This window comes from Lissotriton helveticus, chromosome 3_1, assembly GCF_964261635.1.
Source record: "Lissotriton helveticus chromosome 3_1, aLisHel1.1, whole genome shotgun sequence".
Lineage (NCBI taxonomy): Eukaryota > Metazoa > Chordata > Amphibia > Caudata > Salamandridae > Lissotriton > Lissotriton helveticus.
Genome location: NC_136061.1, coordinates 437,806,353 through 437,833,316, shown reverse-complemented (window position 1 = coordinate 437,833,316; position 26,964 = coordinate 437,806,353). Strand labels below are relative to the sequence as shown.

The 26,964-nt window shown below is 47.5% G+C and overlaps 1 protein-coding gene across 2 annotated transcripts in view; it reads right to left on the bottom strand.

The window, feature by feature from the left end:
- MDH1B (malate dehydrogenase 1B) overlaps positions 1-26,964 on the bottom strand; it is a 277,259-nt gene that overhangs the window by 87,630 nt on the left and 162,665 nt on the right. For both annotated transcript variants that reach the window (XM_078680298.1, XM_078680299.1), the window contains one exon: positions 18,308-18,462. In XM_078680298.1, the coding sequence (XP_078536424.1) occupies positions 18,308-18,462 (155 nt within the window). The remainder of the gene's footprint in view (positions 1-18,307; positions 18,463-26,964) is intronic.

Below are 26,964 nucleotides of genomic sequence, written 5' to 3'. Positions count from 1 at the left end.
CTGGGTTGGCACCGGGGGTACCACATAAGGCCACGGGGGATGGGTTCCCCGGGCCACTACTGGCTTGGGCACAAGGGCAACATGCTTGCCTACCCTTAAAGGTCCCAGGGGATGGGGTCCCTGGGGCCAATATTGGCTTGGGTGGGGCTGCATGCCTTCCTAGCTGTGCACCCTTTCCTCTTTAGACATTTGTTTTGGCTCCGGGAGATGGGGTCCACAAGGCACTCCTGGCTAGGGGAGGAGGGCTGCACAACTCCTCCCCTGAAAGGCTCGGGGATGGGTTTGCTGTGGTCATACAGGCTCAAGGACAGGGGCTGCGTGCCTTCTTCCTCTTAAAAACAGAAAAGCCCCAGGGTCGTAAAGGCTCTGGTAGGGGAGTTGTGCACTCTCCTCTGCTTTATAAAAACGAAAGGCCCCAGAGGATGGGGTCCCAGCCCGTCAAGGCTCAGGAAGGGGGGCCCCCAAACCCCCTCCCCAATAAAAACATGGTGTCCCGGGTGGGCTCCGGGTCACCAAATGGAATAAAAAATTAGCAGCAGGAGACATTCATTTAGGGGTATTAGGGTGGTTCCTGAATTTATTAAAAAGTTTAAATTATATATATATATATCCTAATAACTACCTACTGGGGATATATATATAAATCACAGTAGGTAGTTATTGTTAGGACCTACTTTCAATAGGAGAAGCATTTTTTGTTTTGCTAATAACTTTGACAAATCTTCACAACATTTTCAAAACTTGTTTGCCAGTCATTTCAGCTGCTGTCTGGAAAGTTTTAGGGTGATCCGTCAAGCGGGGGCCAAGAAAAATGGGTGTTCAAAACGCATTTTTCCAATGTAATTTCCAATATGGTTTTAGACATGTCTACAGCCCGAACCGCTGAACGGAATTACACCAAATTTTTCAGAAAGCTAGATCTTGGTCCAGAAAGAGGTCTTTTGTAATGTGGTGTAAATCTTTATTCGATCATTATCAAGTAACATCATAAAAGTGCATACTACAACAGTAAACTATAAATTGCTCCACATACAATGTACAATAATAATTCATCATTCCTAAAAATACTTATTAAAAAAGGTTACAAAGTTCATTCTGGAATAAAATATAAGCGTACACTGATGCCAGATTAAATATAGGCTAAAATACAATAAATAATTAAAATGTTTAACAAATTGAAACAGTAAGTACCAATAACAGTTATAGTCCCAGAGACTTTTGTTTTTTAATACAGGCCCATAAGAATGATGCTACCAAGAAGCAGACTAAGTGGTCGGAGAGTGATTTTAAAAAGAACAGTGCAACCCTACATTGTTTAAAGTTATGCCTCCATAAAATTGGTGCGATATACTCTTCCTTTCCCTGTGGTAATATCCACAGAAAAATACTAGTTGGAGATCAGTTTGAGCAGAATTCATGTCACAGGGACAGGGGTCAATTCTGAGTGACTAAACCTTTTTTGCCGGTAACCTTAGCATCAGTGCTATCAAATTTAAGCAGAACTGCCATAATATAAATTTATGTTACGGCAGGCCATTGGGTTCTTAAATCAATCTTTCAATCCCATCGCAGTCAGTTCTAATTCGACATAGTTTAGCCATCTAATCCTTTTGTAGCTTTCAAGTCTCAGGCAGTCTTTTATTATATTTTGAGTTAAAGGCCCAGTGTCTGTTCGCCAAATGGAAAGCCACAAAAGGATAGGTGCCCAATCTGATTGCATCCATAATGTATGGTAGGCCCAGCTCCATATGTAATATATAATTTGAAATGGACTTTGTAAGAGAGGCCAGGGATTGGAACATTTATTCTCAAAGGATTGTAGTAGGTCAGCATGGGCCATGCCTCAAACACCCGCCCCAAAAGTAGCCGCGGACTTAGTTTTCGCATGGTAAATGTTTTTGATAACAGCTAAAGATTTGGCACCCATCCTAGACATAAAAGCTTTTAGCGCTGTTAAGCTCCTCTCCATACCCATGGCCCTAGTGTCAATTAGCCAAGACCAGGTTTGATTTTTATCAAGGGGTACCCCAAGGTAGGGGAAGCACTACACCACCTCAGTTTTTCCAAATTCCATATAAAAATTTGGCGTTTTCTGTCGGACTCCACCCCCAGCTGTCATTACGACTGATTTTGTCTCGATAACCTTCAAGTGCAGAGAACCCATGAAAGCTGTCTAGGTTGTAATTAGATGTTGCAGCCCTATCCCTGTTCTGTCGATGAGGACTGCATAATCTGCGTAAGCCAGATCTGGGAGCTGGGTGGAATCACCACACAGGGAGGTCAAGGGTTGCGCCCAGAAGGGCCTTCTCCACGCTGTTCGTATAGATGGAAAAATGGAACGGCTTTAGGAAACAGCCCTGACTTATCACCCTTAAAATCTTGACTGGACGAGTGCACTCCACATTTTTCCCATATCTGACTGACGCGGAGGAGTCAGTGTAAAGGTGCCAAATAAAATCAATTATTGGGAGGTCAATCCCCGTTGTTTCCATTATATAGCAGAGCCTAGAGAGGGAAACACAGTTGAATGCTGCTGAAAGATCCATAAAGGCAAGGTAGATTTTACCATCCTTAGCCCTGGTATATTTATTCATGATTAGTGAGAGGTTTAAACACGTAATTTGGCAGCAACTGAGTTAGCATTTAGCTCAGCTACACGAACTTTCACCGTTAACTTGACCAAACGTGCGGGAGCCATTTTGTATTTCCTGGCTTCCATTTTGTATGAACATGCGGCCTCGTGGTCAGCATGCCCTTTTGTCCTTTCTCTGTACCAATGACCATTTACCTTGCCCTGCAACAGGCTATTTTTAGCACTGGTCAAGCTCACGCATGCGTATTTGAAACATTTAGATTAATGAGTGGTCACCTCTTAGGAATGTTCTCTACAACTGACCAGTGGTACTAAACTCCTCCCACATGTTGGCTGTGTTCCAAAAATGCCCTTATATGTACCTAAACTGTGAAAAGAGTATACCGCCTACCTTTTTATTACTGTTAAACTTGTATAAAAGAGGTCACGCACCGATGTTCGGTGTGATACTTCTTGCATTGCCGAAGGGTGCTGTAGGAATGTACCACCACCCCATGGGGTCTTAATAAAACTTGTCTTTTGCATTTTCCAGTTTCCATGCCAACTTCTATTCTATGGTGTTTGAGAGTTTTTGCAGAGTATGTAGACCTGACGAAACCCAATACCACAAATTGGCGACCACGAAGGGACTCATTGGTGACTCGGATGCCCGAAGGAGAGGTCGTGACGAAGGATTGGAAACTCGCCATGGACGCGTACGCTGCCACTGAGTGACCCGAGTCTTGGCACCCCACGGTGTTTCTTCCTTTCCTTCTGACTCGACCTTCCAGGTGGCGCCGGTCCTCGACTGAGATCCTGATCGGTTGGGTTGTCGTGCAGTGCCCGTTTGGCTGATTCGATTACGGAACTTGGCAGTTGGAACCTGGACGTTTGAAAATATTTGGTAAGCTTGTGATTGGTAAGGTAGTCTACTGACACTTACTGTGACTTTTTGGATTTGTTTGAGTTAGCTAACATTTGGACCAATGATTTGAGTTATATGTGGAGTGCACCTCACATAGACAGGCACGTAGAGATATTTCTCTTACTTTGTATTTGTTTGAACGGCACACCGTGTGTAAAAACATATTTAAGTGCCATTTTATGTAATATCGCGTTTTCGTGATATTTTGACATGCCTGTTCCAAGCACACTTCGAGGAATGTGCTGTTTTGGAAATGGTACCAGTTATCGATTAAATGAATCTCAGCCGGCTCCCCCAGAGGGGACACCTAATCGTGAAATGTACATAAAATTTGGCCTTCCCCCCATTATGTATAGTACATTATGGCATAAATATACAAAAACTGATCGTGAATTGCAATGGCCACTACATGGGTCATTTGATCTGCGAAAGGTTCAATATGTGGAGCAGTGTTTGTTTCAGCGCAGGTCTAGACAGGATATGTTTGATTGTGTGCGTATGTGGGAGAAAGCGGTGCGTGAACGAATGAAGCGCGAACAAGCCTTGGCGGATAAAGAGCAGCGAAAGGCTGCTCGTAATAAAGCTTTTACAGTTGCAGGAAAAAGAATTACAGGAACAGAAAGAGAGGGAGATTCGAGAACGTAATTTGCAAGTTAATGGTCAGTTTCCTATTCGACGTCCTCTTTATCCTGTCCTTACTAATGAGTCAGATGATTTTTCATAACTAGATCGTTGCCCGCCTCCGTATGTTCCGCCTACGGCCCCGGATGAGGACTCGGACAAGGATGATCAGGAAAATCAGCGTACCAGGTTAACTGCTGATCGAGCTACGGAATTGCGCGGGTTTGCTCGTAAACTTAATGTAAATTCTATAACTGTTTCGGAGATTGATGGCCTTATGTGTAAGTGGCCCGACCGAGAACGATTGTATTTTCTAGATCATTTTGGAGATGAAGTTGTCGAACGGTTTAGACGGTATTCACCTGAGTTGGAACCTAAAGATATATCAGTTGGTCTTGAGAATTTTCGTAAAGGTATTTTTGTTCTTGCAGATGCGGATGAGTTTTTCCAGCGTTTGGTTAAGCTACGGGATGAGGCGACACGGCTACGAGCGGCGAAAAAGGCATCGGATTCGTCTGCGCCTGGATCAACGGAAGTATCCAAAGAGTGCCCTATCTCGGGAACAGATAAGAGCGCTGCAGTTAATGTTATGCCTATGCGAGAAGCTGCGCCTTTGTATGTCCCTCCTAAAGGGCAAGGCACAGATGAGGATAAGAGGTCTAAAGATGCGAAGGGTTATTTTGTATATAATTGGGTTTATACGCCATGGAATAGAACAGACGTTATGGCGCTCAAGAATGCTTTGCCTGACCCCCGTAAAAATCCAGCAGGTTTCTATGAAGGTGTGGAAGGTGCTATTTCTTTGTGTGTTATGACATTAATTGATATTGATCTTTTCTTTGGGTTGATACTGCCTCCTGATATGTGGAGGGCGATTCGTAAGTTTGATGATCGAACGATTCTAGGTGCAGATTGGAAGGAATTAGCCCAAGCTGATTTAGATAGAGAACCTGCATGTAAGCCATGCCAATTGATTTTAGATCTCCCGGCGGCTATTTTGAATAAATTAAAAACGCTTGTTCCTCCTAAGAAAATTGATTGGACGATGTTGGCTTCTTGCAAACAGAAGCCGGATGAATTGGTCTCTGATTTCTTTTCACGTTTCGAGGAAGCATTCCATGATTACAGTGGGCAATCATTAACAGAGGATACGGGCAAGCATTTGTTTGTTGATAAGTACGTGGCTAATCTCCTACCGGAGATTGCGAAACGCTTAAAAACTAGTGAAAGTTCATGGACCACGGCAACCCCCGCTTCTTTATTAACTATGGCTCAGTATTATGAACGACAGGAATTGGAGGCTAAAGAAAGTAGTGATAAGAAAGCAAAGGATTTAAAGACGAAGGTGATGTTGGCTCAGGTTTATGCTACGCAGTCGAGAGGGAACGATAGGGGTAGACGAGGATCGTATGGTACGTCTTCTACTCGTACTGATATTTCTGAGGATCAGTGTGCATACTGTAAACAGTTTGGACATTGGGTTTCAGATTGTCCGGTGCTTCGAGAACAGCGTAATCAGCGTGGTCGAGGGAGTGGAAGGTCACGGAATAGTTATTCAGGACCGAGAGGTGGAGCGAATGATCGAGGTAGGTTTGAAGCAAGGGGTCATGGTCAGGCTGATCATAATACTTTTGATCGACGGAATCAGTATCAGATAGCTGAAGGAGAGTTTACTGAGTCTCAGGATAATAATTATGCATAGGATTGCGTAGGATGGGGTGTGGAATCGGTTGAAGTACCAGTCGATCAAAGGGGTCCATATATATCAGCACATGTTTTGGGTTCTACTGATCAGTTTCTGGTCGATACAGGAGCTACTCGTAGCGCTCTGTCCAAACACTTGGTTCCAAGGGCTCCCCTGTCTGGCGAAACAATTACATCAATAGGGTTCGATGGAACACCTTCTCTTAGCCCATTGTCTCAACCCCTTATATTTCACATTGACAAATTTACTGCCCCATGTCCGTTTTTGTTATCTCCGAAAACACCAGATAATATTGTGGGACTTGATATGCTAAAACATTTTCGAGCAACCATACGCTGTGCCCCTGAAGGGGTGCGGGTTATTTTGAATGAGAACTACCCAGAGGTTGAGAGATCGTGCCTCATGCAGGAGGCCTATGCGTTAGCTTCTCTCCCAAGCACTTTATTGGCCACTTCTGATACTGATGTGGGTCAAATGATTATTCCTCCTGTACGTATTACTGTAAAGGAGGGAGTGTCTTTGCCTCGTGTACCACAGTACAAGATCTCTAGAGAAGGCGAAGTGGCCTTGACACATATTGTAAATGACTTGATTATGGCAGGGGTGGTGGAGGAAGTCCCCTATAATGTTTGTAACAGTCCGATTCTTCCGATCCTAAAGAAAGACACAGATACTAAGATCTACCGTTTCATTATTGATTTGAGGGAAATTAATAAGATAGTCGTACCCCAGTATCCGGTGGTGTCTGACATTACCACCTTACTTACTTTGATTCCACCTACATCCACTACATTCACTGTTATTGACTTGAAGAATGCTTTCTTCTCGATTCCCATTCATCCTGACAGTCGATATTTGTTCGGCTTCACATTAAATAATAAATCATATAGATTTTGTCAAGTTCCTCAAGGCTACACAGAAAGCCCTAGCATTTACAGCCAGGCTTTGAAAAGACAGCTTGATTCTTTCGACTTACAGTCTGGGGTGGCTCTTATTCAATATGTTGATGACATTTTACTTGCAGCAGACACGCAGGAACAATGTGAGGAGAGTACTCTCTCCCTACTTTCTTTTCTTGCCAAAAATAATCACAAGGTCTCAAGGGAAAAGTTGCAATATTGTAGACCAAAGGTGACCTACCTCGGTCATCTTTTGTCTAAGGAGGGGCGTGCATTGACATCAGACCGTATTGAAGCAATTTTAGATACGCCAGTCCCTGCACTCAGAAAGATGTTCGTGCCTTCATAGGTTTGACGTCCTTTTGTAGGCAATGGATACTAGGATTTTCGCACATTATAAAACCTTTGTTAGCGTTGTTGTCCAAAACTACACCAATTCCCCTTGAATGGACAGATGAATGTCAGAATGCTTTTGAACAATTGAGACAAGCTCTTTGTTCTGCGCCAGTGTTAGGTACACCAGATTATACAAAGATCTTTACATTATATGTACATGAGAAGGATGGGTGCGCATTGTCAGTCTTAGTACAGACACACGGAGATAAACAGAGACCTTGTGCGTACTTCTCAGCAGTACTCGATCCTGTGGCTCGAGGATTGCCTGGATGTTTTCGAGCAGTTGCAGCAACAGCAGTAGCCATACGACAGAGTGAGGGAATAGTTTTGTCACACAAATTGTTGGTGTTAGTTCCCCATGCGGTAGATGCTTTATTGAACCAAACGAAAACACAGCATCTAACTAGCGCCCGTTTAACAGGATACGAGCTAACACTGTTGGCGCCACATATTACACTGAAGAGGTGCGCCACTTTGAACCCTGCTACTTTATTGCCATATCCTGTTGCTGAGACCCAGAAGGAAGAACATCATGATTGTGTTTTTCTGACTGAAGAACAAACAAAGGGTCGTATCGATTTACAGGATACGCCACTTCTAGATGTAGATGGGGAACTGTGGGTTGATGGATCGTGTTTAAAGCTGCCAGATGGTACGACTTCCGCAGCCTATGCGATCCCGACACTTAAGACAGAGGTAGAAACAGCACGAATACCGCAAAAATCGGCCCAAGCAGCTGAATTGATAGCCTTAACGAAAGCATGTGAGTTAAGTGCTGGTTTATGTGTGAATATCTACACTGATAGCCGTTACGCTTTTGGAGTAGTGCACGATTTTGGCCTACTCTGGAAGGAACGAGGGTTCCTGACCTCACATGGAGTGCATATTATGCATGGAGAATTAGTATGTGACCTACTGAATGCACTATTATGTCCAAAGAAAGTAGCGATAATCAAATGTAGTGCACATAAGAAGGTGACAGACAAAATAGGACAAGGAAACGCTTTTGCAGATCGCATAGCAAGAGGGACTGCCATGTTACAAAATGTCTCTCCCATGTATGTGGTAAAATCACAGGCTGAGGGATGGCATGATGCTAGAGAGGAAATATTGGACATACAAAAATCAGCATCTGAAGCAGAACTTGCAACCTGGGCAACAGAGGGAGTGTTGGATGATGAAGGTTGTTGGCGTAGCAAAGATATGGAGAGATGGAAATTGCCTGCCGCTTATTTGCAAGCAATGGTTCAAATGACACATGGGCTGGCACATGTTGGAGCTCTTGCAATTACTAAATTGCTTACACGAGTTTGGGAGCATCCTGAGATTGCCAGCACAGCCAAGAGAGTAGTGCAGACCTGTCTGATATGCCTACAGTACAATCCTGCCAAAGGGACATATACTCCTAAAGGAGGGTTCGTTCCACCTACTGCACCATTCGAAGTACTGCAAATGGATTATATCCAGCTTGAGCGCTGTAATAACCTTAAGTATGTCCTAGTGGTGGTGTGTGCTTTCAGTAAATGGATTGAGGCCTACCACACGAAGGATAATACAGCATTGACAACAGCTAAGGTGTTACTCAAAAAGTACTTCCCGGGGGGCGTGGCCAGCAGCCGATGATGGCGGCAGCTTAGGAAGAGAGCTCCGCGGCTGAAGCGGCCTCCTACAATATCCGATCACTGATCCGACCCATATATGTCCCATGCGGGAAGGTACTGATGCCCAGGACCGGGCGGTGTAGGTTCGGACAAGCGGGGAGAAAATCCGAGGTCGGGGAGTCCAGTTGTGGCGGACCCCGTGAAGGCCCCTGAGGAGATACTGAGCCGGGGACCTGCTTGGGCAGGTAGGCTGACAGGAAGTGAGCCGTCCTGGGCGAAGAGCCGCCAGAAGCGCCCGCCAGCAACGAACACGGAGGGAGTGCCCCCCCCCGCCTCCCGCAGCTGCCGCCGGACCTGGTGAGCCCCGCACGGGACCCCGGGCGCCCCCTCGCTGAGTGAAGGGGTCCGGCCCGGACGACCTGAGGGGACGAGTGACAGCGCTCGGCGTTGCTGACTCCGGAGCGGGGCCGCCATCTTGAGGACCCGGCAGGGGACCCGTGCCAGAAGAGGCGGGTCGGGCAACGTCGGCGGGACTGAGGTGCTGTCCTCAGACAGCAGAACACCACGACGAGACACTGCTCCCGGCCCCCCCACCCCCCCGCTGGGTGGGGGCGCACAGTGAATAAAGAAGGCGCGAGTGTGCGCGGAGGCTTCTTGTGCGGCACGAACCCGCCTAGGTGGTTCCTTCTTCCGGGACACGGGCCGTCGGGCCCAGTAGCACCATAGACCCTGCAGCGGGCACGAGGGTGTAGGGCGGAAGACACCGGCACCGCAACTCGGACTGGCCCGCACGACGTGGGTGGGGCGCAACAAGACCATCCCCATTGCCAGAGCCTCGTCGACACCCCACGGCGAGCGCCACCACACTAATTGCCCGGAAGAGAGTCTGAGGGTCCACGCCAGACCACTGAGGGCCGCGACTGCGGGTGGACTGTGCCCCGAATACATCGAAAAGCCTAGAGGGGCGGAAGACAGCCCCGAAGAAGTGCAGAAGTCCGGGTGGAACCGGCGGGGGGGTCTGAGTGCTCGGATCCCCGTCCAAGATGGCCGGTAAGGGGCCGAAAAACGCCGCGGCACAATCCCGCCTTGACAGATTCGCATATGAAAAACCCGCTACCCCACCGCCGGACGCAAGAACACAGCCGGGCAAGACAGTGGAGGCGGCGGGGGGCAAGAAGGCAACCCTTGATGATGTAATGCGGGCCCTCACACAGGTGCAGGCCACTGTGGGGTCGATCTCAGCAGAAATTACACTGATTCGGGCGGATTTCCACAAAATGTCCGAGAAAGTGAACACGATGAAACTTGTGACCAAGGCCCTCGTGGAAGATGTGTCGGAACTGCAGATTAGTATGGAACGTATCACGAAGGAAAATAGGGAACTGCGTGACAAGCTCGATGACCAAGAAGGGCGCTCGAGACGGAATAACATCCGTATAATAGGTGTGCCGGAATCGGAAGACACGAGGACGATGGACTTGTATGTGGAGAATCTAATCAAACAGCACCTGCAGCCTAAGGGACTTTAAAAAAATTTCACGGTGGAGAGGGCACACAGAGTCCCGGGAGGGCGCCGACAAACGGGGGCGAACCCCAGACCGATCATAGCACGGCTCTTTAATTTCAGAGACCGAGATGTCATTCTACAAGCGGCGAGGACCTCGCCCCCTGTCAGGATTCAAAACTCCACACTAGCCTTTTTTCCGGACTACACGGCGGAGGTCGCGCGGAGACGGAGAACCTTCTTCGAGATCAAGGAAGAACTTAGAGCCAGGGAGATCCCATATTCAATGCTTTTTCCGGCCAAACTCCGGATTGTGGCCGACAATAAGACTTGGTTTTTCGATAACCCGGAGGCAGCACAGGACTGGCTGGAGGGTTGGCGGGTGACAGGCCGCCCTCGTCGCTCCAACAGACAGACCAAAAACCGCAATGTTGATTCCCAGCAGGATCTACAATCAACCGGCGAGGAAGCGGAGCCTCTAGCGTCTCTGCCCACTATTCGTGAAGGGGACGATGATGGAGAACAGTGATCCCCGGATACTGTCATATTGAACTGAATGCAACGCTGTCCGACGATGCCGCCTTGGACACTGGGCTGAGGGCCTCCGCGGCCATAGGAGGGGGCCGCCGACTCCGGAGAGTCCTTCACCCCAGCGTGCAAGTACTATGTTATGGGTTGGGTTCAGGCACTCTGCTGAGTGGGGGGGCGGGCAGTTCTAAGTCCGTTGAGCAGGGGGGCAGGGAGGGGGGGGAGTTGGGGGTACGGTAGTTTTTGGGTATTTAGTTGGTTATCAGGGTCTGGACAGGAACATTAGGATACACGCGCGTAGAGTAGCGGAACCATGGCATGGCACTTATTCTCACTACTTAGGAGGCTTGATGCCTCACGATCCTGGCCGCACAATCCACTCTTTCAAGAATGGTGAGAGGGGACGATAGTATAGGGCCGGCAACCCCGTTGCACCTCATGTCCTGAAATGTGAGGGGTCTGGGAGACAAAATAAAAAGGGGGTTAGTGCTGCAAGGCATAAAGAGACTGAACCCCGCTCTGGTCCTACTGCAGGAAACGCATCTAACAGGCGCAGCGACACGGGCCCTAGATAGGAAGGGGTACAGTATGATTGTTCACTCTGAATTTACGAAGGGGTCCCGTGGCACGGGGATACTAATGCACCGATCATCTAGGTTCATAACCCAATCCACTAGGACCGACACACGGGGGCGCTTCGCGGCGACACATGGGCAATGGGAGGGAAAGCCACTTAACATAGTCTCGGTGTATATTCCGCCGGCACTGCACGCCACTGCTCTCCCAGAGCTGGGAAAATTCTTACTAGACCAACCGGAAGGGGATCTCATTATAGGGGGGGACTTCAACGCTGTGGCACATAACTCTATGGATCGCTTCCCTGTACGCACACTGACACCGGGGCCCTCCCGACTACACGACTTCATGGAAGCACAGGGGTTGATAGACATATGGAGGCGATCCCACCCGGACGACCGGCAATACACATATTACTCGGCGGTCCATGACAGCCTCTCGAGAATTGATTACCTCCTCACACTGGGGGGGGGGCCTCCTCACTGTTGCCGAAGCCCAAATCCGTCCACGAGGGGTCTCAGATCATTCCCCGCTGACGCTGACTCTTTCCAATCATACACAGACACGCAAACGTATCTACCCGATCTACCCAGGATACCTTAGAGAACCGACAGTAGCCAAGGCATTAAAAAGGGGCACGAGGTCAAACTTGTCTTTTGCATTTTCCAGTTTCCGTGCCAACTTCTATTCTATGGTGTTTGAGAGTTTTTGCAGAGTATGTAGACCTGACGAAACCCAATACCACACTTGTCTAGTGCCCAAGCCTCTAGCCTAGATAAAAGTAATCAGCCCATAAGTTTAGCTGTAGTATCTAAAAGTGATATTGGCCTGTAATTTTTTGGGCATCCCTTATCACCATTTTTGTGAATTGGTATACCTGTTTTCCAGGAGGGAAGGGGACCTGATACGGCAACAATATTAAAAACATTGGTTAGTAGTGGAGCCCACAAGTCACAGTTGTCCTTGAAGAAATCTATCGGAACCCGGTCCCTATACTGCATGCCTCTAGCCCCTTCCTTACTTCAAGGAGTGAAAATGATTTTTAAAAATTATACATTCTCCCGCATTATGGAAAGTGAGGTTCCCTGATACTTGAGCAGGAGGGGAGATGGATGAGAAGATGTTTACAAAATGCTCTACCCACTGCCCCTCTCCCACAATAGTATCTAATGTGGGGTCCCTGTGGGTTTAAAAAGAGGGTTAGTTGATTATTGCCTAGAACTCTCTGCTACCACCCGATGTTGTTGCTTGACTAAGCTTATCTCAAATCTCCTTCTTCAAGGTCCTCTCCCTTTGTCTTCTGGCTAATTTATACTGAGTTTGAAGGGTTTTGGTAAGGGTTTTCTTGGCCTTTGAACAGGGGAAGTCGAACCAACCTTTTGCCTTAGTATTTTAATCTTTTTTCTGGCAGGTAAGTGCCCCTTTATGTGTTCTAATAGAATCGTAAAGGAGAAGACCAAGGCTATTGGAGCTGATCTTTGGTCTAGACATTTACCAATAGTCGTCTGAGTGGCTTTTATTATTTCAGGGATAAATTTGGGCATGTCAATTTGGGCCCGTTTTAGTTGGTAGCTGTTTATCCTGGCAAATATAGAGAGATCAATATTCTTGTACGTCGCCTTCTGCCTAGAATTCAGAGTTAATTCACTGATTAAAATAGCGTGATCGCTAAAGCTAGTAAATTGGGCATCTGTGTGTTTAAAACTACCCTCAATAGAGTTGGGCACCATTATAAAATCAATTGTGGATTCTTGAGCTTCACAATGGAATGTTTTCGAGGAGGAATCCTCCAGGTTATTCCAAATGCCAAGCATAGCCATATTCTTGGTAAACAGAGCTGTATTAAGACTGTTTCCATAATTACTATGGGAGAAGTCAACAGTAGGATTTCCTGCCAAATTAACCAGGCTGCAGAGATTATCTTGATTGTGCTTACAGGGGTGATTTAAACAAATTCCCATCAAAATGATGGTAAGTGCACCATCACTCTTTTTAAATTTTAGGGCCTCATCGATTGACGTATTTGCTTCATCTACAACAGTGTGCAATTTTGGACCACAATGATTACTGTAATAATTTATCAAAACCCAGGTGTCTTCCTTGGGAAACTCAAGGATAAGGAGGTGGAAGAAAGTGCTTCTGCCATCAAATTTCTTTATTTTTTATATTAATGTATTTGGAATTAACGTGGATAGAACCGCCTTAGGTCTTCCTGCAGCTGTTGGGGCTGCCTTTGTCTGAAATGACTGATAGCCATTAATAAAAACAGGTTCCGTGGCCCATGTTTCCTGAAAGCAGGCAATGTAATTATCCTGCCATAGTGCACGTTACCCAGTTTACTCCTGATATCTGCCATATTCCAAGAGGTTATTTTGAAAGTGCTATATTGTTCTTTCTTGATCTCATTTGGTTTAGGAGTCACTGGGAAAGTAGAGGGTACAGAGTTCTCTACAGCACGCCCCTGAGTTGTGAAAGAAGGTAATCAGTCTCAATGATCTAATTCAGAAAATACAGCAAATCTGTTCGTAACGGGGACTCCTACCCCCTACAACATCCCTATTACACTTGGATATAGTTCTCGATAATCCGCCTATTGGATTTTCTCTAGGGTCTTAGAGGAGGGAATTGAGGCAGTCTGTAAAAGTGATCTAGCAGGTGTCCCACAATCTGTGTACCCCTCTCGGGTGTTCGTGCAGTTGATCTAAAATGAATCTCGATACATAATGATTGTTCACATTTATTACTATATAGTCACCTTCCGATGTTTTCCTGCCTGCGCCCAACCAGAGTACCCTTCTAGCGATAATGATTTGTCTGGCCAGTGGGGCACACCCTTTGTCCATGATAGGTGTGGAGCAGGATAGCCAGTGTAAGGATGTGTCCATCAGTTGGACCGTGGTTTCAAGCTGTCTCTCCCTTAGAGTCTAAACATTCCCCAGAACTAGTACAAGAGGAGAGGATGCTGGAGGGAGGTGAAGCGGTTGATAAGGAGTAACCGACATACCCACGGTTTGTCATTGTTCCGTGTAATGTCATTGTTTCCTCTATCCTCTAGTAAGTATACCCTTAAATTAGTCGCTGACCTAGTCAGGACATTTCTAGCAGGTTGATGAGGAGTCATGTCTATCCCTACAGCAGTGGCATGGACATTAAGGGGTGGATGGGGAAGCTATTGGGAGATGGAGCCAGAGACATCTATATTAATACTTGGATGGCATGGGTATTTCACTATGTTGGTGGAATCATGAGATGACCCCTCCCCCAGCCCCTGTCCCTGCCCCTGTCCCTGGGTATGTCATTGTGACAAAACCCCGGCCAGGCCCTGAAGAGAAGTGAGAGGAGCAATTAGTTATGCCTGCGCCCTCAATATTTTTAAGTACATATGAGAATGGTCTGAGTTTTGCGAATATAATATACATATACAATTCTAGATAGAACCACGGTCACCAATAGATTTGAAACCAATCAAAAGAATATCAAATTATTCATTTCATTCATTATGGCAATTTATTCTTTTATGGCCACGATTATGAATAGCAATTTATGGTAGAGACATGTAATTATAACATCATTACATTCAATATTAGAAATAGGTGCTCTCTGTGAAAAGGGGAAGGGTAAGTGAAAAGGTGAAGGGGACAGAGTAAAGGTGTTGTGACATAATTGTTACATCCAAGTTAAAAATGAAAAACCTCTACAAACAAACTAATGAGCAAAGGTTCCCAATTTCACATCACACATAGATGGTGAGAATATATCTCTTATTTAGCTCCTATGGTGTGTCAAGAAAAAGAGGCGTATTTCTACGTTTCGACCCCTGATACGCTAGAAGGGCAATTCACAGCCTCATGTTGGGGTCTTCATCAGGAAGAGGGTGGAGAGCCTACATCAGCAAACGGTCGTGGAATGTACCGCCTGCAGGGGGGGGCTTCCAAATGCTCCGATAGAAATTTGCGTGATGGTAGTCACTGGGCACTGGTAGGTCTGTCCTCAAAGGGTATATTTGTCTTACAGGGGTGAGTGCAAAGTCGCCCTGTTGCTCCAACGGCGTTGTCAATCACAGAAGGAAACGCGGTGCCGGTTTAATTTACTTTTAAAATTGGAACGCACAACAGCGCTGTCACTTCCTCGGCAGCCTGCACCGCGAGTTCACTCGGATGCAGGCTGCCGAGGAAGTGACAGCGCTGTTGTGCGTTCCAATTTTAAAAGTAAATTAAACCGGCACCGCGTTTCCTTCTGTGATTGACAACGCCGTTGGAGCAACAGGGCGACTTTGCACTCACCCCTGTAAGACAAATATACCCTTTGAGGACAGACCTACCAGTGCCCAGTGACTACCATCACGCAAATTTCTATCGGAGCATTTGGAAGCCCCCCCCTGCAGGCGGTACATTCCACGACCGTTTGCTGATGTAGGCTCTCCACCCTCTTCCTGATGAAGACCCCAACATGAGGCTGTGAATTGCCCTTCTAGCGTATCAGGGGTCGAAACGTAGAAATACGCCTCTTTTTCTTGACACACCATAGGAGCTAAATAAGAGATATATTCTCACCATCTATGTGTGATGTGAAATTGGGAACCTTTGCTCATTAGTTTGTTTGTAGAGGTTTTTCATTTTTAACTTGGATGTAACAATTATGTCACAACACCTTTACTCTGTCCCCTTCACCTTTTCACTTACCCTTCCCCTTTTCACAGAGAGCACCTATTTCTAATATTGAATGTAATGATGTTATAATTACATGTCTCTACCATAAATTGCTATTCATAATCGTGGCCATAAAAGAATAAATTGCCATAATGAATGAAATGAATAATTTGATATTCTTTTGATTGGTTTCAAATCTATTGGTGACCGTGGTTCTATCTAGAATTGTATATGTATATTATATTCGCAAAACTCAGACCATTCTCATATGTACTGACCCACGGACCCAGGTCCTGAGTTTTGAAGGGCCTACCCCTTTTATACTCACACTCAATATTTTTAAGTCTCTCTTCAATTTGTATTAGTTTGGCTAAGAGTGGTTCCAGGAGGGCGGTAACCAGAGACTTCAATCTTTTCTATGTATCATCAACAGGCAATCCGAGGGCCAATGTTGAAGTCAAAGTTGGCGTAGTACTCTCGGAGTCGATTTGTCCAGACGCAGTTTCTCCAGTCCCTCTGGTCTTGCCCGCAGTAACGGATTTCGAGAATTTTGGTTTTTGGGGGCCTCCAGTTTTCCTCTTTTTAACCGGTGGCTCACTATTAATTACAGTCTGGGATTTGGCCGCCTGGCCCCTGGTGACAATGTTGGTGCCCGTTGCTACTTCCACTGGGAGGGAAGGGGAGGCTTCAAGTGCGGTTGGCAGAGGGACGATGGGCGAATTTAGGGAGGCGCTTAAGATGTCACCATCTATAGGAATACTATCAAGGGAAGAGCGCTTCTGAGAAATCAGAGACCCAGCAAAAGCCGCCATTCTGCTATCTGTATCTCCTACGTTAGTACAGACTCTGCCCTTGTTAAGAAAGCATCCAGTGTCCCCACAGTACTTCTCCCACATTGGTCACTAAGGCCCTTACGTTTGGCCATTATATTAACAGATCAATGGTAGGTTGTCTTCAAAATAAAATAAAGGCACAGTACCTTGTGGCGGCGAGTGTGGCAAGTCCCAGAGGCCAGTTGCCAGAAGGGGGGCCCAGCCTCCTCCTGGCTCCTCCGGGTCCGCCCTTGACCTGGGCTTCGCCAGGGTCCGGCCCGCGCCTCCAGCCGGCGTCTTCTATATAGCCCGTTTTGGCAGCGCTAAGGATGCTGGGGGTTGTAGTCCCCCCAGCAGCGTTTCTGGGTTCTCCTCCGGTGACCCTGGATGAGGCAGTGGTGTTGAGGGGCAGGACCCTCTGACACGCTGGACCTGCCCGTGCAATGGTGAGTGGCTATGCGCTCTAGCCGCGGGCCGGCGTCCCCAATATAGCGCATTTTGGCAGCGCTGAGGATGCTGGGGTTTGTAGTACCCCCAGCAGCATTTCCGAGTTCTCCTCTGGTATCCCTGGATGAGGCAGTGGCTTTGTGGTGCAGGACCCGCTGACCCGCTGGACCTGCGGGTGCAACAATGAGTGGTTATGCGTCTACAGTGGGCCGCGGGCCGGCGTCTTCCATTTAGTGCATTTTGGCAGCACTAAAGATGCTGGGGGTTGTAGTCCCCCCAGCAGTATTTCCGAGTTCTCCTCCGGTGTCCCTGGATGAGGCAGTGGTGTTGTGGACCCGCTGGACCTGTCAGTGCCACGGTGAGTGGCTATGTGTCTACCAGTGTTGGAGTTATTAAAGGAAAATGATTTATGCATATCTAGAGACCTCATGCCCTGAGGTAACTATAACTTGTGCTCTTGCCATGCACTGCTAATTAACCCACATATTGCATCACTTATGCCATCTTCTATGATATTATTGATATTATCACTGCAACATTTGCAGTAAAATTATTGATGAGAAAACTGCATGGCGGGGCATGAGTTATAGTTGCCTTATGGCACAAATTATTGTTACCTTAGGGCATGAGTTATAGTTACTTCAGAAAACTAGAACTGCTGAATTTCTAAGGTTTTGTGTGTATAAAATCCGAACCAACAAGAAAGTTCCTGTAACCTGTTTTTTTAGTGAATATATATATTTGTATATATAAGTTTTACTTAGCTTAAGTATACTTACCATTCTGGGTAAAGGCATGCAAGATAAAGGATGCGTGGTAAAGGTATGTGTGCTAAAGTCATATATCTATGTGGAAGGGTTCTACGGCATATTAATCTATGGAAGACAATATTCTGGAAAATATGTTTCTTAAAAACAAAAGTGGCGGAGTCCTTCTTCGGCCCTTTATGAAAAGCAGACTGGCGAATAAACGCTGGAATGACTTACATCAAACCAGCAGAGAGATCCCAAACACATTAGGAGGAATAGTATAGAAACGTTTACATGAGTTTTAATGCAGTGACCAACAATACCTTCACTGATCACCCCTAAGGAAACGATCTCCCCAGCAGGAGACCCCTGGTACCAGTAGCGCAGGACGGTGGCCGTGCTGTAGGCAGCTGTCATGCCTCTCCGGTGCTCTTTCCGAGATGTCCACTGAGGGAGGAGTTCATTCTGCAGCCACTTACTGCCAAGAAAAGTGGTTACATCAAAATAAACATAAACACAAGCGTTGCTTTGTGCTAATCTCAGCACATATTTGTATGACAATCACTTAAATAGATTAAAAGAAAACAAGCCCTTACAAATGTAACACATTTGATCTTGTACCATATTTAACATCTTGGGAAAAGTGATGCAGTCACAGTAAGGGAACATGGAGTTATTCTTTATGGTAGTTGGGTTTTGCAATACATGTTAATCGTATGGTTGTTTCTTATACTCATTTGATATTTACCTATGTATTTGAAGGCGAAGATATGGCATTATCAGCATTTGTTACTTGAAGAGTGCATATCTTTTCTTACAACATAGAGTTTAAGGATAGGGTATATCTTTAATGAAAAACTTATATTGGGGATCCTTTAGATGCCTAATGTAACCCCCGGCCTCACTGACAGCACTCGAAATGACATCAGGAGACCCCAGACATTCCATGAAAGTGCATAACATGACCTGTGGGTCAATTACATCTGTATGATTATTGTTTTGTGGCTGGTTGTGTCGAGGCTACTAAATATGTTCTCTTTGCAACACAAACAGACGTAGTAGCTGCACACTAGCGTTACACAGACTGTGTGTACCAGAAAGTACCCGTGATGCATTGATTCCTCTTCACCCAAAGATCTGTTAAACCCGAACATAAAGCTGCTCTATTCTCTTTTCCAGCACCTTGCCTGCAGTGGTGGCTGCCATGGCTCGCGGGTGGGGGTGTGGGCGCGAGGGGTTGTGGAAAGGGGGAGCACCGAGGATGCAGCCTGCATGGAGAACAGGGAAAGTGTGCATGACTGGTTTGGGTAGCCCGAGAAGGCCAACCAAACAGTCACTGCGCAGTTAGGCGTTGGCAAACCACTCCTCCACTGCCCTGTTCCGAGAGCTGAGCAGGCCCGTCCACCTGCCCCCCCGCAAAGCAGCAGGACATGTAGCATAAAATGATAAAAACTCTAAGTTATTATCCTTTTATGTTTCTACATGGCACTGCTTAAAAGCAGTGGGGCGACGCTCCTCCGCCATATCGGAGGAGCCACCACTGCTTGCCCGATATTAAGGAAACATCTCTATTTACAGTGCTGGACAACAGACAAGGCATGTAGGACAGGGGCAAGCCATACCATTCATGTATGTAGGCATAAGTATGATCCCTATCATTGATCACGTCATTTTCAAATACTCGAAACATTAATTACTTTAACCCCTTGCCTGCTCTTGACGGAACCAAGCCGTCATAAGCCAAGGGTGCCGTGTACTCATGAAGGCGTGGCTCCGTCAAGAGCAGGCCGCTCCGCCCACGCGGCACTGATTCCCTGCCTGTGCGGGCGAATTAGTGAGCTGGCGGGGCCGTGACGGAACCACGCCGTCATGAGCACACGCCACGCGTGGCTCATGATATCTTGGTTTCGTCACAAGCGTAGAAGCGCCCCGCTCGCCCCCCACACCCCCAGCACCAAGGGGTTAATAGATTGCATTTGTTTATGTCTTAAAAAGAGATGGCTTTAAAGACCAACAGAGATCCCTGCTCTGAATGCATCATTTAATATTATCAGAGTGTAGAGGAAAAATGTTTCTCTATGTAATTTTACTTTAGGAAGGCTGAACTATAGGCGTGGTTTGTTGTACAGTAACGAACTGTGCATGCAGTTGACACTATCGGACTGCTGACAGCGTCCCTTCTTTTTAAATATTGGCAAAAAAAATATTCATTTAATAAACTTCATAAACTGCATTTGTTTGTAATTCATAGTTGCAAGAATTTTTTTCAGGCCGGGAAAGCCCCGCATTGTAAGTTAAATCTAGACATCCCAGAGGAACGATGCTTCACGCAGGTTCATCCCAGAAACATTGATGTTGACTGACAGAGTCTCATAGAAGTGAAGCGCATGGTTTGTCTATCTTTGAAAATTCCTAGTGTTTCAACACTGACATGGGCTGCGTGAGAATACTAGGTTTTCCGCAGCAGGAAGGAAGCAAGCAGCAATGACATTGCTTTGGAGGTTCCAAGCCACACTGACAAACAGGGCCAGACTAGGAACCCGAAGCAGTCCTGGCAATTTTCTAGGACCAGCCCCTAGGGAACCACTTTTGTTACTGGGGTGATATTGCAGCACGGCTGCAAAACCACCCCCCCAGTAACAAAACCGGTCCCTACCACTGCAAACCATGCCCCACCCTTCCAGCCTCCCAGGGAAATGCCTGAGAAGGGTCTAGCCTCCACCTCACGACCTTGTCACTGTCAATCAAATCCTGCTCAATCAGAGTGAGTGTCTCTTCATCAAATGCAGCAGCCCGAAAGTAGCTGGCGCCATCAACACAAGCAGGAGGAAAGCAGAAAGAGCGTGCCGCTCGCAGTGGCGGAGCGTTACCTCACTGTTCTGTGAGTAGTTTAAAAAGGAAAAATAAAATGATGCAATAATGCAATGTTATTATTAAGTTATTTTTCCGTTTCTGCTTAGGTGTGGGTTGGAAATTGCAAAAAACACAGTTGATGGACAGAATGTAGAACAATGTCATACATTCATCCCAGTACAAGGATCTGGGCCTAAATCCATCGTTTTTTTGCACTCCACACCACCCTGGGTTAGACACTGGCTATATGCAAATCAGCTCTGACCCTGTGCCTCATGGGAACAGTCTAGTCCGAACTACCAAGCCATGTAATGTATGTATACTTGTAAAGCGCACTGTTACCTCGTTACGTGGTGTCCTGGCGCTGTATACCGCTGGGGAACCCGTCCTGGCTTTCCCTGTGAGAGGGCACCCCAAGGTGAAGTCAGGCATCCCCGGCGTTGCTGGGGCCGTTGTGGAGATTAAGCAAGCTATTGCCCAGAGTTGCAGAGTGGGACCCATGATTAGCGTAGGCACCTAAGCGAGAATTATCGAGTCCGCGGATATTGACCCAAGACCCTGCCGCGTCGGGAATTGAACCCTGGTCCCAGGCCGACCTCTGCTTCAGGGTCTGCCGCTTCTAACCAGTGAGCCACACTTCTCCACTGTCTTTCCCAGACCGGAATCAAGCATCCAAGGACCGGTTTCTGGCTATCAGCCTTCATCAGCCTGGATAGCTTGACTCCAGTGGTGTGGAGAGCCTGGGACTCACGTCTGAGCATACCCAGCCTACTCGGGGTGAAAATTGCAAAAAACACAGTTGATGGACAGAATGTAGAACAATGTCATACATTCATCCCAGTACAAGGATCTGGGCCTAAATCCATCGTTTTTTTGCACTCCACACCACCCTGGGTTAGACACTGGCTATATGCAAATCAGCTCTGACCCTGTGCCTCATGGGAACAGTCCAGTCCGAACTAACAAGCCATGTCTTTCCCAGACCGGAATCAAGCATCCAAGGACCGGTTTCTGGCTATCAGCCTTCATCAGCCTGGATAGCTTGACTCCAGTGGTGTGGAGAGCCTGGGACTCACGTCTGAGCATACCCAGCCCACTCGGGGTGAAAATTGCAAAAAACACAGTTGATGGACAGAATGTAGAACAATGTCATACATTCATCCCAGTACAAGGATCAGGGCCTAAATCCATCGTTTTTTTGCACTCCACACCACCCTGGGTTAGACACTGGCTATATGCAAATCAGCTCTGACCCTGTGCCTCATGGGAACAGTCCAGTCTGAACTACCAAGCCATGTCTTTCCCAGACCGGAATCAAGCATCCAAGGACCGGTTTCTGGCTATCAGCCTTCATCAGCCTGGATAGCTTGACTCCAGTGGTGTGGAGAGCCTGGGACTCACGTCTGAGCATACCCAGCCCACTCGGGTGAAAATTGCAAAAAACACAGTTGATGGACAGAATGTAGAACAATGTCATACATTCATCCCAGTACAAGGACCTGGGCCTAAATCCATCGTGTTTTTGCACTCCACACCACCCTGGGTTAGACACTGGCTATATGCAAATCAGCTCTGACCCTGTGCCTCATGGGAACAGTCCAGTCCGAACTACCAAGCCATGTCTTTCCCAGACCGGAATCAAGCATCTAAGGACCGGTTTCTGGCTATCAGCCTTCATCAGCCTGGATAGCTTGACTCCAGTGGTGTGGAGAGCCTGGGACTCACGTCTGAGCATACCCAGCCCACTCGGGGTGAAAATTGCAAAAAACACAGTTGATGGACAGAATGTAGAACAATGTCATACATTCATCCCAGTACAAGGATCTGGGCCTAAATCCATCGTTTATTTGCACTCCACACCACCCTGGGTTAGACACTGGCTATATGCAAATCAGCTCTGACCCTGTGCCTCATGGGAACAGTCCAGTCCGAACTACCAAGCCATGTTTTTCCCAGACCGGAATCAAGCATCCAAGGACCGGTTTCTGGCTATCAGCCTTCATCAGCCTGGATAGCTTGACTCCAGTGGTGTGGAGAGGCTGGGACTCACGTCTGAGCATACCCAGCCCACTCGGGGTGAAAATTGCAAAAAACACAGTTGATGGACAGAATGTAGAACAATGTCATACATTCATCCCAGTACAAGGATCTGGGCCTAAATCCATCGTTTTTTTGCACTCCACACCACCCTGGGTTAGACACTGGCTATATGCAAATCAGCTCTGACCCTGTGCCTCATGGGAACAGTCCAGTCCGAACTACCAAGCCATGTCTTTCCCAGACCGGAATCAAGCATCCAAGGACCGGTTTCTGGCTATCAGCCTTCATCAGCCTGGATAGCTTGACTCCAGTGGTGTGGAGAGCCTGGGACTCACGTCTGAGCATACCCAGCCCACTCGGGGTGAAAATTGCAAAAAACACAGATGATGGACAGAATGTAGAACAATGTCATACATTCATCCCAGTACAAGGATCTGGGCCTAAATCCATCGTTTTTTTGCACTCCACACCACCCTGGGTTAGACACTGGCTATATGCAAATCAGCTCTGACCCTGTGCCTCATGGGAACACTCCAGTCCGAACTACCAAGCCATGTCTTTCCCAGACCGGAATCAAGCATCCAAGAACCGGTTTCTGGCTATCAGCCTTCATCAGCCTGGATAGCTTGACTCCAGTGGTGTGGAGAGCCTGGGACTCACGTCTGAGCATACCCAGCCCACTCGGGGTGAAAATTGCAAAAAACACAGTTGATGGACAGAATGTAGAACAATGTCATACATTCATCCCAGTACAAGGATCTGGGCCTAAATCCATCGTTTTTTGCACTCCACACCACCCTGGGTTAGACACTGGCTATATGCAAATCAGCTCTGACCCTGTGCCTCATGGGAACAGTCCAAACTACCAAGCCATGTCTTTCCCAGACCGGAATCAAGCATCCAAGGACCGGTTTCTGGCTATCAGCCTTCATCAGCCTGGATAGCTTGACTCCAGTGGTGTGGAGAGCCTGGGACTCACGTCTGAGCATACCCAGCCCACTCGGGGTGAAAATTGCAAAAAACACAGTTGATGGACAGAATGTAGAACAATGTCATACATTCATCCCAGTACAAGGATCTGGGCCTAAATCCATCGTTTTTTTGCACTCCACACCACCCTGGGTTAGACACTGGCTATATGCAAATCAGCTCTGACCCTGTGCCTCATGGGAACAGTCCAGTCTGAACTACCAAGCCATGTCTTTCCCAGACCGGAATCAAGCATCCAAGGACCGGTTTCTGGCTATCAGCCTTCATCAGCCTGGATAGCTTGACTCCAGTGGTGTGGAGAGCCTGGGACTCACGTCTGAGCATACCCAGCCCACTCGGGTGAAAATTGCAAAAAACACAGTTGATGGACAGAATGTAGAACAATGTCATACATTCATCCCAGTACAAGGACCTGGGCCTAAATCCATCGTGTTTTTGCACTCCACACCACCCTGGGTTAGACACTGGCTATATGCAAATCAGCTCTGACCCTGTGCCTCATGGGAACAGTCCAGTCCGAACTACCAAGCCATGTCTTTCCCAGACCGGAATCAAGCATCTAAGGACCGGTTTCTGGCTATCAGCCTTCATCAGCCTGGATAGCTTGACTCCAGTGGTGTGGAGAGCCTGGGACTCACGTCTGAGCATACCCAGCCCACTCGGGGTGAAAATTGCAAAAAACACAGTTGATGGACAGAATGTAGAACAATGTCATACATTCATCCCAGTACAAGGATCTGGGCCTAAATCCATCGTTTATTTGCACTCCACACCACCCTGGGTTAGACACTGGCTATATGCAAATCAGCTCTGACCCTGTGCCTCATGGGAACAGTCCAGTCCGAACTACCAAGCCATGTTTTTCCCAGACCGGAATCAAGCATCCAAGGACCGGTTTCTGGCTATCAGCCTTCATCAGCCTGGATAGCTTGACTCCAGTGGTGTGGAGAGGCTGGGACTCACGTCTGAGCATACCCAGCCCACTCGGGGTGAAAATTGCAAAAAACACAGTTGATGGACAGAATGTAGAACAATGTCATACATTCATCCCAGTACAAGGATCTGGGCCTAAATCCATCGTTTTTTTGCACTCCACACCACCCTGGGTTAGACACTGGCTATATGCAAATCAGCTCTGACCCTGTGCCTCATGGGAACAGTCCAGTCCGAACTACCAAGCCATGTCTTTCCCAGACCGGAATCAAGCATCCAAGGACCGGTTTCTGGCTATCAGCCTTCATCAGCCTGGATAGCTTGACTCCAGTGGTGTGGAGAGCCTGGGACTCACGTCTGAGCATACCCAGCCCACTCGGGGTGAAAATTGCAAAAAACACAGATGATGGACAGAATGTAGAACAATGTCATACATTCATCCCAGTACAAGGATCTGGGCCTAAATCCATCGTTTTTTTGCACTCCACACCACCCTGGGTTAGACACTGGCTATATGCAAATCAGCTCTGACCCTGTGCCTCATGGGAACACTCCAGTCCGAACTACCAAGCCATGTCTTTCCCAGACCGGAATCAAGCATCCAAGAACCGGTTTCTGGCTATCAGCCTTCATCAGCCTGGATAGCTTGACTCCAGTGGTGTGGAGAGCCTGGGACTCACGTCTGAGCATACCCAGCCCACTCGGGGTGAAAATTGCAAAAAACACAGTTGATGGACAGAATGTAGAACAATGTCATACATTCATCCCAGTACAAGGATCTGGGCCTAAATCCATCGTTTTTTGCACTCCACACCACCCTGGGTTAGACACTGGCTATATGCAAATCAGCTCTGACCCTGTGCCTCATGGGAACAGTCCAAACTACCAAGCCATGTCTTTCCCAGACCGGAATCAAGCATCCAAGGACCGGTTTCTGGCTATCAGCCTTCATCAGCCTGGATAGCTTGACTCCAGTGGTGTGGAGAGCCTGGGACTCACGTCTGAGCATACCCAGCCCACTCGGGGTGAAAATTGCAAAAAACACAGTTGATGGACAGAATGTAGAACAATGTCATACATTCATCCCAGTACAAGGATCTGGGCCTAAATCCATCGTTTTTTTGCACTCCACACCACCCTGGGTTAGACACTGGCTATATGCAAATCAGCTCTGACCCTGTGCCTCATGGGAACAGTCCAGTCCGAACTACCAAGCCATGTCTTTCCCAGACCGGAATCAAGCATCCAAGGACCGGTTTCTGGCTATCAGCCTTCATCAGCCTGGATAGCTTGACTCCAGTGGTGTGGAGAGCCTGGGACTCACGTCTGAGCATACCCAGCCCACTCGGGGTGAAAATTGCAAAAAACACAGTTGATGGACAGAATGTAGAACAATGTCATACATTCATCCCAGTACAAGGATCTGGGCCTAAATCCATCGTTTTTTTGCACTCCACACCACCCTGGGTTAGACACTGGCTATATGCAAATCAGCTCTGACCCTGTGCCTCATGGGAACAGCCCAGTCCGAACTACCAAGCCATGTCTTTCCCAGACCGGAATCAAGCATCCAAGGACCGGTTTCTGGCTATCAGCCTTCATCAGCCTGGATAGCTTGACTCCAGTGGTGTGGAGAGCCTGGGACTCACGTCTGAGCATACTCAGCCCACTCGGGGTGAAAATTGCAAAAAACACAGTTGATGGACAGAATGTAGAACAGTGTCATACATTCATCCCAGTACAAGGATCTGGGCCTAAATCCATCGTTTTTTTGCACTCAACACCACCCTGGGTTAGACACTGGCTATATGCAAATCAGCTCTGACCCTGTGCCTCATGGGAACAGTCCAGTCCGAACTACCAAGCCATGTCTTTCCCAGACCGGAATCAAGCATCCAAGGACCGGTTTCTGGCTATCAGCCTTCATCAGCCTGGATAGCTTGACTCCAGTGGTGTGGAGAGCCTGGGACTCACGTCGGAGCATACCCAGCCCACTCGGGGTGAAAATTGCAAAATTGGGGCACGGCTTGGCTGTCCAGTGAAAGTGCCAGAGGGAGGAGTGGTGAGCACACTCTAAGTGAGCATGGCAGTTTGGCCGGCCGTCTTGGTCCGGCCAAACAGTCATGCGCACTTTGCATTTTCTCCACCGGCTGTATTGCACAGC